This window comes from Vanellus vanellus (assembly GCF_965231255.1).
Source record: "Vanellus vanellus genome assembly, chromosome: 2".
Lineage (NCBI taxonomy): Eukaryota > Metazoa > Chordata > Aves > Charadriiformes > Charadriidae > Vanellus > Vanellus vanellus.
In genome coordinates this window covers 127307629-127319761 of record NC_138906.1, presented here as the reverse complement: position 1 = coordinate 127319761, position 12133 = coordinate 127307629, and the positions used below count along the sequence as shown (strand labels likewise).

Below are 12133 nucleotides of genomic sequence, written 5' to 3'. Positions count from 1 at the left end.
TAAGGAAAAAATATTAGATAAAGTTATGTTTAAATAAGTTCTACTATTCTTTATGAGTTAAAAAGTCCACAATATTTATGAAATGTTTAGAATACTGAAGTAAGATCCCTAAAGAAAATGGTGAGATGTCAGACATTAAATATTTTCACAAGATGTGATTTTGGCTTTTTGTGAGTCTTACACCTACTTCCTCAGCTGGAAAACAGAGATTAATTTCTTGGCATAGAGACCTTCCACCTGTTTGGCTTTATAGATTTATGAATTATTTTCTCATTTCTATTATGGTTGATAACTAGTAAAATCTAGTGTTACTTGTGATGGAATTTCCAGCATGATTTAAAGATATAAAAATGTTTTTGAGGGGACTGGATTGCAATAATGATTAAAAACACTCGAGTCCTGAGAAGTCTTTTCATCCTAATTCACCCTGAAGTTGCTCAGCCAGAACAAGAGGGCAGAAATCCTTATTCAAACGATTATGCAGAGATGAAACAGAGGAGTTCTCTTGCTCCACCAGCCACCGTTACCTGTCTTCCCTGGACGAGTGTTCCAGGTGAAGAACTTATGAAAGATTTGTGTTACCAAGACCAGCCTGGCCAGCTTGCAACTTAATAAGACCCACCATAAATTAAAATATTGAGCTCAAAATTGCAGATAATATATGACCACCCATTTAAAAAAAGAATCCTTGGAAACAGAAAAAAATCAGATTTTTTCTTAACTTTTTGTTCTCGTTTTTCTCATTTTTCACGTTCACATGTGTGTGTTTGTGAACTACACCTTTAACAGTTTCTTAAAAATAATCACCAGCCTGTCATCGAATTACTCCATGGCTTCTAGACTAAAATGTAGTGTTATTCAAAAACCGCTACAGTGCATCATCTAATCATCACATCTGCACTGTCACCCCTAAGTTATCGTGTGAAATGGGAAAATGAGAACAGCAAGGTGACAATGATTTAAAGGAAAAAGTGTTAAAGAGGCACTTGAATAGCTATACTTCTTTACAATGAGTTGAGGTTATCACCTGCTTAGTGAATTTAGACTGGCAAAAGCATAAGATGAAAATGAAGGTTCTCAGGGTAATGCCTTGCGGCAGCAGAGCAAGTACATTGGAAGGGCTGAAATTCAAGATGGAGGGCAGGATGGCAGGGAAAGAAGGTCCTCTTCACATTTTCCACAGTTAAGCCAAAAAAGTGATGTTTAGTGTCAACACCACAATCATATTTTATTACCTATTGGACTAATATAATGATTGAATATCATTCATCTGAACTCTTAATTTACCTTAATTGCTATATGAGTTTGATCACTGCTTTATTCTATCTTTAATTGGATTGGCAAAGTTATAGTATCATGCTTGAATAAAATATAATGGCTTGTTACACTTATTAAATAAAAAGTATTAAAAATACATAGCAGTAGAAGATGGGTGAAAACCACAGATGAACTCAAGTAAGAAACGTACAGACCCCTGCCTCTGTTAGTAAATAAGTATTTTAAGTTCCTGAAATGTGAAAATCTATCTCAAAATTACTGCTTATCCTTGCAAATGATTATGCTAATATTGATGCATGACTTATATTACTGGAAACATACGAGGAAGCTCTTGTCAGATTAGAATACTTGTTATAATAGATTTCTTTTTAAGAGAAAAGAGTTTTCCAGAGGATGACTACTTTAGTGACACTATCATCAGTGTCTCCAAAAAAGTCTGTTGTCAGTGATCCGCTTTTGGAAAGGAGAGACAGTTAGGAATAAAGGAAAAATACAGACAATATTCTGCAGACTTCTAGACTTGTGCTGTCTCCAGAAGGATAGTTGGGTTTGACTTGCACTAAGCTTGACAGTTAATAAACTCCATTAAGCTAGAAAAACCTTCACACAACATCAGCGAAAGTATTTGTACATCATTCTCCCCAGTGGTAGTGACTCTGAAAGCACTTAATAACTCAGGTGCAGAATGCTTTATGGGTTATTCATAACCCGCATAATCCAGCCACAGGTAACAGGAAGTTTGTATATATAGGCAATGCACCAAAGGTTTTCCAAAGCCTTTTTCCTCTGAAAACAGGTATATTTTGGCTGAATAAACATTTGTGAAAATGTTGATGTTTGGTTTGCATTAAACATACTACATCATTTTTCAATGTGCAATTTTAACGAGCCCATTTTAAAGCATGTAAAATCTCAGAAATCCATGGTCAAATTTGCAGACGATTCAGCCATCTAATAAACTGCAAGTTGAGAAGCTATTAACTAGACTAGGAATTGTGACAACCAGGGTAAATTTACTTCTCAGACAAGATTACATTTTCTCTTTATTTGTACATTTGAAAATCTATGTGGTGTAATGAGCTTTATTGCAGCAAGAGACCAAGAAAGAATAAAAAGCAGCAACAATAATCGTTAGAGCTACATGAACAATTTGCTAGAGATAATTTATTTGCCAAATTTAATCCACCTTTCTCCTCGCAATCTGCCTGCAAACAGACAGGTTATGACATACGTTTCATTATAATTTTAAGAAATCGAATCACTATTAATAATTTAGCTAATATTTTAGTGGATTCATTTCAGACCGCAGATCAGTCATAAAACAGGAAATATTTGTGTTCTTGACCAATCTTGTATGTCACATGATATTGTATCTCGTATCTGATTTACAAATGGGGACCTTTTAAGTTACTGGAGGCTTAACTCTTCTGCAAAAAGAGAAAGAGAGAGGGAGAAAACTCTCTGAAGATAGATAAACCTACAGAACATCAAACTTTTCTTTTTCATTTTCCCTTAGGGAAAAATGGTAATTGTTTTTCAGTTACTACTAGCAAATTAGGTTTGAATGGAGAAGAGTCAGCTTAAATATTGATAATAATACATATTGTCTAACTCCGCAAAGCTTATATCGAATTTTCTCAGAATAGTATTAAAACAATTTGTATGTACAGCCCGCTAAATTTTCTCAACTAACACTATCTAGAGAAAGAAGGATATTCTCTGAGACTGAGCAGCTCAGACTAACAATGTGAGAGCCATACATCCTCTGTGACCCAGAAGAGCTGCCCTAGCAAACCCAGAATTGACACTTTTCAAATTTCCTGGATCAGAAAATAAGCACTGAAAAAAATCTTTAAAAACTACCATTCCGGCAACCCTTAAAAACTACTGAAAGTTCAATTTTTGTTAACTCCTTTTCAGATTTTCTTCAAATCTTTCTTTTTGTCCTGGAACTCATGTTTTGAGCATTTTCTTTGAATCTATGACCCAGTTTGACTTTATCCAGTACTCTGCAGTGTCAGTGCTGGCAACATATCGCTGCGTGTAGCAGTTGCAATAGCTCTTGTAACAGAAGAAGCATCTGAACAGTCGTTGTGCAATATTTACCTTTATAAATGCCAGTCATTTTGTAGGCTCAGTATTGAGACTTGATGGTTGGTTAATGATGATATTCCCAGCAGAACTGCAAATGGCAAGTCAAGGCACACCATATGCTTAATTTCATCAACCTGTACGCACAAGTGATTTCCCATACCGCTAATGTTACTATCATTTTAATAGGCTTTTATTGGAAAAGGAGTTAGGGTGTCTAGATAAAGGACCTTTTCTATTAAGCTTCGCAAACGTATTGATTTGCTGTCTGATTATTTTGATCTCGCCTGTTAATCTGGAGAAACTCCACTGAAAACAAAAGAGTTTTAGCACTGGGAAGCAAAACAAAGGCCCCTTTGAAACTAAGCCCAAATCAGAAACAGTGTCTGAACATTCCTGTAGGAGGAGACAAATGAGAAAAATAACTTTTGCTGAGACATCACCCTTCAGTCTGTGGTCCCATGGGCTCTTCCAGTTGTGCTGAATTGAATTCCTCTACCCTGCCCCAAACGCTTGTCACATCACTACCTTCTTTTAGACAGAGATTATCACCTTTTTAGCTGTGCCAGCGTAACCACACAATCAGGTTCTTTCCAGACAAATTTTATCAAGACAAACCAAGTGAAAAAGCCCAAATTATTAACACTATTAATTGTTTAACTAAATAAACATTTGGACAGACTAAATGTAGGTCACTGTGCCAGCAGACGTAAAGGGTGGAAACACTGGGTGGTAAGCAGCAGCGATGACAAGCACTGCAACAGTGCATCTGACTGCGGCCTCAGCATCTTGTAATCTGTGTTCTGTACAAACACTTCTTTAAAAATAGGGTTTTCCACGCATCTGAAAAAGCCAACCCCAAATTTCCTCTTAAAATTACATATTTTTGCACGCATGTTTTTGTTTTATGTGAAAATTTCATCCAGAAATTGAAAAACTTTATGTGACAAAAAAATTAATTTAAATTACAGTGAATGCATAATTAGAAGTTTCTGATAACCTACAATTATCACGGTTCATCCATCTTCAACAAGATTAGTGAAGAATAAATAAAAGAATAGGAGCAGTAAAAAAAAAAAAAACAAATAAAATTTCCCTGAACTGACCTTATGTTAATTTGCTTAGTATAACTGGAACAGAATCTTTTTGAAACAGCATTTGTATGCATAGAACAGCAACAGGAGTAAGAAAGAATAGTGGTACATTATAATAATCAGCAGCTATGACCATTCTACTAACTTGTAAAAGACATTTCAATCAGACTTCAAGTAAAACACATTTAATAAAATGCAGGACTGCTACGTAGACCAATGTCATCAGCCACATCCAAATCTGTAAACACACATTATACTACACACTAGAAATTAAAAAAAAAAACCAAACACTACAGCAACTCCCCCCCCCCCCCAAAAAAAAAAAAAATAAAAACCCCAAAGACAGACATCACTTTGGACAAATTCTAACCCATTTGACACAGCCTGAGTGTTGGACTGATGTAATAACAGTCCAAGTTTGAGATCTGGTTTAACAGGCAAAGAAAATAGGATGGGTGTAATTTTCTTCAACTTTAGTAGCGAATATGACTGTATAATATTTTGGTTAAAACACCATAATCCAATATTTAAATGATTCTCAGGTGGGCTCAAGCAGGCTGATAATGGGAAAATAAAATGTCTAAAACTAGTAAGTCTCGAAGTGCAGCTGTAAGCAGAGAATATTTTCAAGCACATTTCATTGTAGTGAGGCCAGTTAACAAGCCTTAATATTTTCATGAGTTAGCTGGAATAAAACAAGTTTTTAGAGATGATGCAAAAACAATTGCTAGTTATGACACTTGAAGAAGTAGGGTGCTAAATTGAAGAGTGCTCTGAAAAGATTTGTGAGAGTTAATAAATCACTGAAAGCCTGCTTTCCAGTGAATCAAGCAGCTTAATCTATTTAACTTGTCAAAGGCACACCAATTTGCTTATTGTCATAAGTACTGTCAAAGGCAGCAGAAATTCGGTGCGAGAGAGCTATCCAGGCTAACAGTTAAAAGCATCACAAAATCCAGTTCCTAGAAGTTAAAGCTTGACAAATTTAGACAGAAAATAGTGTGAGTCTTGAAAAAAAAAAAAAAAAAAGTATTTAAGCTTTGAAGCTTTGAAACAACTTTCCAACTAGAGGAGGACCTCATCACTGGAAGTCATTCATTCCGAGTTAGATATATTTTCTAAACTATTTAACTTGAATTGAAGTTAATTCAGTTCTTGCTGCATTAAGGAAAATGGTTGAATATTTTACTTGCTGAAAAATGCAGACTTGGATTGACCACAACTATTTTAAGATTTTTGATAAATCAAGCTAATGAAGTCATCTGTATTTTATTTTTAAATTATCTTGTTTATTAAAAAACTGGAATAAATACGCCATAGAATTCACTCACGCAACTTTGCCTAACTAAAATAAGTCTATAGTCAGACAAGTTCCCTGTAAAACCTTGAGAAGGCAGCAGGCACTCTCTGAGGATAATTAATTTCATTTTAAGATAAATGTCCAAATAAGCAGAGAAGGGAACCACCTCCTGGAAGTATCCACTTCACTCCTTTTCTGCAGAAGAAGCTCAAACCATTATGTTAGAACAAACGTGTACATTACAGGCAACTAAAGATAAGTGAGATGTATTTCAGCATCAGAAGTGTAATGTAATATATTTTTGAATGCTATATAGACAGAAAGCTGCACACACACACCCCTATAATTAATTTTAGTGTTAATTTTTTTTTTCCAATTTTTAATTTTTGGCAGCAAATTTTTACATTTTTTCTTGCTCTGCAAGAATATGTCAGGAAACCAAAATTAATTATTCACACTTCTCTACTCCATTGGCCACCTGGCAAGCCAGGTGGTTGCAGTGCAAAGTTCGACCTCTGCCTCATATAAATTTGTTACAGACTGTGGCTACTGACTGGGAAATACCAGCCTGGAGATATCACAGAGAACTACACACGGCTCAGATATTTGCCACTCTCTCCTAGGGTTATATAAAGCTTTACTTAACTTCTTTCTGTGTTTCTCCTCATGGTTTCTGACCACCTCTACCAGTCTTTGCTTCACTATGATGGTATTCCCAATTTTCCTAGTTTCCATCTGACTAATACTTCTGCTCGATAACCAGACCATTTTACTGTTCACTTCTGTACTACAAGTTGGCCAACAGCCTACCACTATGATTAATACCTTTGGATCAATGGCATTTTGCAATTATTTAATCATTATATCAGATATGCTTTCCATAAGAGAAGGTTAATCTGCAGTTACAAAATAGTAACATTCTAGATGTGACGGGATGTGGATGCTACAGACAAATATTTGACTTCCTACTGGTGGCCACAGTACATTGACCCACATTCTGGCCCTTCTTAGTGTATTCTTGCACACATGGATTTTTTCCTGAAGTAATTTATTAAAATTGCCAATGCTTAATCTGTGAGTACTGAAACTGAACACCAACAGTCACCTCTCACTGACAATTTTTGTATGTGCTGCAGTTACCATGGTACCAACCTGAGCAGTTGATGTCTAAATATAGGGCAGGATAAAAGATATATATTTTCAACAACTAATAGAATGAAGTGAAAATTCGCAGAGATTTTACTGCCTCAGTTACTTAGAGTACTTAAAATACTGGCCACTTTCATCATACTGACATTAAAATACTTAAATATCAGTCATAACATATGTGGTGTACTTTATTGGCTTTGATGGAATTGATCTGAAAAAAGCCGCATTCTCAAAGAGGAACTTTGGGTAACACACAGCCATATGACAGAGCATACAGCAAGTCTACCAAAGACCACGTAACGAAGCACAAAGAATTTAATTCGCTGAAAAATGTCGGGTGCCAGAAGCAACACGGAGATACCGGTAAGGATTTCACAAAATTGGGCCCTGTTTTCTGCAGAATGTCTGCCCCGAGTATACTTGGTTCAAGAAAGTGTTTGTAGCAGGTAACATTTGTCAGACTTAAGCTGACTCATGAAGTATGAATAAATACTATTAGGATTTCATGAAAGCCGAACTGCATGAAGAAGTGCACGGAGATCGCTTTGTCTATCCTTCCAGTTTTTAGGAGAACATCGAACAAGGCATCAGTGTCATAGCAATTTGAAAGAATACGGTTCTTGCAGCACTAGTCCTCACCCTCGTTTGTCTGCGTAGATCACCAGAAGCTCAGCTTTCTTGGTGACAGTGCTGCTCTCCGACACAGGGTGAGCTAGAGGGAGCTTGCTGGTGAATTAATAATGCCACGCACATTACTTTATCTGCCAGTTCTCCGATGGTTTCACAGGTGTAAGGACTTTGGAAAGACACAAAGCAACTTTTCAGATATAAGAAGCTAATTCAGTCTCTTACTATCATGTAACTCAGCTCATGTAAATAAAAGACCTGTTAAGTGAGAGAAGCGTATCTCCAATCCACTGCAAAGTTCCCTCAATATTTAAATATTTCTGCGTAGTTCTGCATTGCTAAACCGTTGTTCATAGCAGGCCTGACATTCTGTGAGACTAACACCATATTTTGATGTGATTTCTAACAGAAACACTGTTCCAGTTCACTAGCTGTTACTGTATAGTCAGGGGAAAAAATATTGCAAGGAAAAGCACATTTTAAAATGTCAGAACAACTGTTAAGATTCAGAATGCAAATTCTATCTGTTATACTCCAAAATCCCCTAAACCACCAAGTCCAGACTTTCTGACTGCAGGGGTGCTTGGCACAATATGTGATTGGGCTGGTATAGAAAGAGACATTCTACACTTGAGAGTCTTTTTGGAGATTACTTATAAATGGAAGAAAACATTGGGAAATTTCCAAAACATGTCATGAACAAAATGTTGCTGCAAAGGCAGGAGTCTTGCTCGTGGAATCAATTTGCACTTTGTCAATTAACCAAATATGTTTACTTTATTTTCACCGCACAAGGAGTGAATCAAGAATTTTCTGTGTTTCTCTATTACTTATCTACAAGCATTTTCTTTTTGGGGCCCTAAAATATTCCTATGCTGACATCTGCTTTTAGAAATAGAAGGATACTGTGTTACATTCACACACTGCTCCTGTAAAATGTCAAATAAGTAATGAAGAGATGGGTACATGGCAGCTCTGATACTTACTCCCTAGAACAGAAAAGCGCCGTGCCACACTGAAGTAGGCGCAAATACTATAAAAACACCTTTCGGGTTATGAGTCTTTGTAGTTCATTTCTGTTCTCTTAGCAACATTTCTGGATGTGGATCCCTGCTCCCTCATCATTAAAAAATACCAGTCCGGAAATCAGATTGCTCACTTGTGGAATTATTACGTAAGGAGAAATCCAGTAAAACTTACAATAAAGTAATTTTACTCCATGAGGACAAAAGGACTGCAGCTCTAACATCCAATCAAATCAGCTTATCAGTAAACCAAAAATCTGAATTTCAACATTAGGGAAGACAAACGTGCCTTTATCAAAACTGAGTACCCTCGTCCACAAGTATTTAGTCCCTTAAAAATGAAGAGTTAGACTCACTTTTCTTATGAATAAGCATTTCAAGTAGGTAAAAACCAGTAAGACGTTTTACCCCCTTCCACTCCCACTGAACTAAAGAGGCTGGGGCTTGTTAGGATCTGAGCTCCTCCTAATCCCACATTCACGCCTCTGCTTTGGTTATCAGTCTGAGCTGATTTGCAGGCTTGCTTCCTCAGAGAAACTCTCATTCATTTGGCAGCCAACACCAGCAGAAGGAAAGAGTTTACTGCATGGTATTTCCAAAAGGGAAACAGGTTAGAATACCATAATCACAGCACTCACTGAAATTTCAGAAAGATAGAAGAGTGCACACACTATAAGACAGAGAGGTAGCACTGCCTAACGTTAAATACACTCAGCATTTCTGGTTGTGAGACACTGGGCGTTTCTTTTTCTAAACTTTAAACTACTCCAACTCAAATTTTCTGTTACAGATGTTTGTTTCAGAATCTTTATTAAATTGGTTTAATCCTCAATTTTGTTTTCGAATACAGATCCCCAAAAAATACAAACACTTTTTTATTCCATGTTTAAAAAAATCTAGCGACCTTTTTAGCTGAAAATTTCGCTCCCTCTATCCAGAGCCTCCAACAGGGACTAAGTTTTATGTCAAAGATGCATTTTGCTGTATAGTCTGCCCACGCTTCTGCAGCACATTCAGTTACTAAATTCCCTCTGATTTCTGTTTGCACTGACAATGCTACAGGCAAATGCACCTCTAGCAGCTGTGCTGGTGTTTGACTGGTCTATGTCTATATAAGCTGCGAGACTCACTCCTGCGCAGTGAATGACCCTCTTGGCAGACCTAAGAAAGCTATGTATGGCAGTGGCTAACTGTCTGGAGAGAGACCAAGAGCCAGACTGAGGGGTAGACTGGCAGTGGAAAGGCAAAAGCCAGGGAAAGGAGCCTTAGCCTGAAGAACAGCATGGGAAGAAAAGAGGTATTAAAGGAAATTGAGTCTCTTTATAGCTCTATTGTGAAGCAAATGCACAGGAAAACCACTGGCATGTCACCAAAGACCTTCAATATTTGCAAAATTGAACCTAAAAACACTTGATATAATCACTTTATTACTTGTCATTACTTGTCGGCTATATAAGCATCAGTATTTCCCACATAAGATAGAGATGTTGATATACACATGCGCTTACAATCATAGAGCATTGCAAACTGGACTTCATAGGCTCTATCCTACACCCATTAAGTGAATTGGACTGGGTTCTAACAGTGCAAAATATCAGGCAGAAGTTATAAGTATACCTTTCCTTTAGTGAAATTATCATCTCCTTTTCTGATTAACTTTCTTCTGCCAGTATCTCCCAAAAGGCCTTGCAGCGTGACATACACATCTGCATCGGTTCCTGACCCAGGGGCTGCTCCCGTAGTGATGTAGAGACCATAGCTTTTCACTGTTAGGAAAAAGAGGTTTACCAAAGCTTAATCAGTTAAAAAATATAACATTTAATGAATTATTACTATTATATTTTCTTTTTTGGTCCTGCCTAGAGTGATCAAAAGGCCAAACTATGTTATAATGCTTAGAAAAGAACATAGAAGCATTGTAAGTAAAATTTAAGAACCACTATTATAAGGAATGAAAAGCTAAATAGTTTGTGAGTGGGCCTGAAACACAAGCAGAAGAGAAAATTAAAGAAAAATAAACACATCACAAATTGTTATAAAAACATGTAAATGACATCCACCACACACTTGCATGCATTTAAATATGTTACACTCCCATGAACCAGTTCCTAGGCTTTGGATGATACTAAATTACTCAAAAAACACCCCTCTGCTCTGAGCCTTGCAGAGTTCAAATGAAGCTGAACTCTGTCAGAAAGACGGCAACTTTTTTATTTCCTCTGGTTCATGGTCCAGTCAGCAGTTGGCTGCTCTGCACAGTACCAGTCACAGTTACTGGCCTCAGCAGAGGATTTCCAGAAACATGGGGTGTTCTCTGGCATGGCGTCTTACTCACAACTTTTCAGCTGAGGGTTTCTTGGATGGCTGTTTATGTAAAGTACCTGTTTGTACTCCCAGAGAAATGCATAACACACTGGTGATCTGGCTCCCAAAATAAGAAAGAAGCCACATCCCCAAAACACTCAAGTGAAAAAGGGAAAAAAAAATGGGGAGACGGTAAAGAAAACAATATCTGTCCTCATGTTAAATGCTCCTTGGAACGAAGAGCAGGATTTGTAAAGATTTAAATATCTGTGCTCTTCCAGAAAAAAAAAAAATTAAGTACTTAAAAGACAAAGAGCCTTCCCAGGGAATGTCCCAGCAGTACTCTTTTCAAATTCATATTCAAGGAGCTTCTGCCCAAGTGCTTTTTTTGAGACTAGCTTTGAAATCACAGCAGAAAAGGCAAGGAATACACAGATTACTTGGGCTATTGATCTAAACCCTTAACTCATGGGAAAGACTTGGAGGGGGCTGGGATATTCTCATGGTAGAATACTCATTTAGGACAAGAGGTCTTCCGTTCTTCACTTTGGTTATAACTTTGGTTATAAAACCTCCTAAGAAACACAGAGCAAACAAAAAAAAAAATCCAGCCTTGAGGTGATCAAAGGAAAAACTCGCATGAAGGAGTTTGATGACATATAACTGCTAGGTCACAGAAGAATGCCTGAAATTCTAGGAACGCAAACAGATGGGCTTCTGTTGTGAGGGGCCATGGATCGCCTTCTGATCTGAAATTGCAGTACGAGTTATATCCTCTGGATTTCCTTTGCTTCCTCTGGGAGAGAACCAAATCATATTATTGAGAAAAAGCTGAACTCTGAGTACCTTTCAAAAGTTTTTTAATATTTTCAGTGCTGTATGCTCGCTCTTTTATGTGTCACAAACTGATACCAATCAGACTTGAATGCACAATGCTCGGTTACAAGGTCTGAGATATTTTTTATTAAACACTGGAGTGGATTGGACCTACCCATGCATCACTAGCTAAAACGAACACAAAGTGTCTGCTAAATCCGTTGGATTGCTTTGAAAATCAGCCATCATCACTGCCTAAATCTTTTCCAGTGTTTCTGATTTGTGACAAACCTGCTGGAAAAGGAGAGCCAGCTGTGAGAACTGGAAGCTCAGCCACTCTTCCTCCTTCTTCATCTGCAAAGTTGCGACAAAATGGAAATTCTAGAACATTTTTACTTTCTCTGTGTTGAAGCTTTACCTTAGCAAAGAGCAAAAAGAAATACCTTCAG

The 12133-nt window shown here is 37.1% G+C and overlaps 1 protein-coding gene across 1 annotated transcript in view; it reads right to left on the bottom strand.

The window, feature by feature from the left end:
• RP1 (RP1 axonemal microtubule associated) overlaps positions 1 to 12133 on the bottom strand; it is a gene marked incomplete at both ends in the record, with an annotated part of 177419 nt that overhangs the window by 19427 nt on the left and 145859 nt on the right. The window contains 2 exons of the mRNA XM_082499227.1: positions 10182 to 10330; positions 11976 to 12102. Coding sequence (XP_082355353.1) covers positions 10182 to 10330; positions 11976 to 12102 — 276 coding nt within the window. The remainder of the gene's footprint in view (positions 1 to 10181; positions 10331 to 11975; positions 12103 to 12133) is intronic.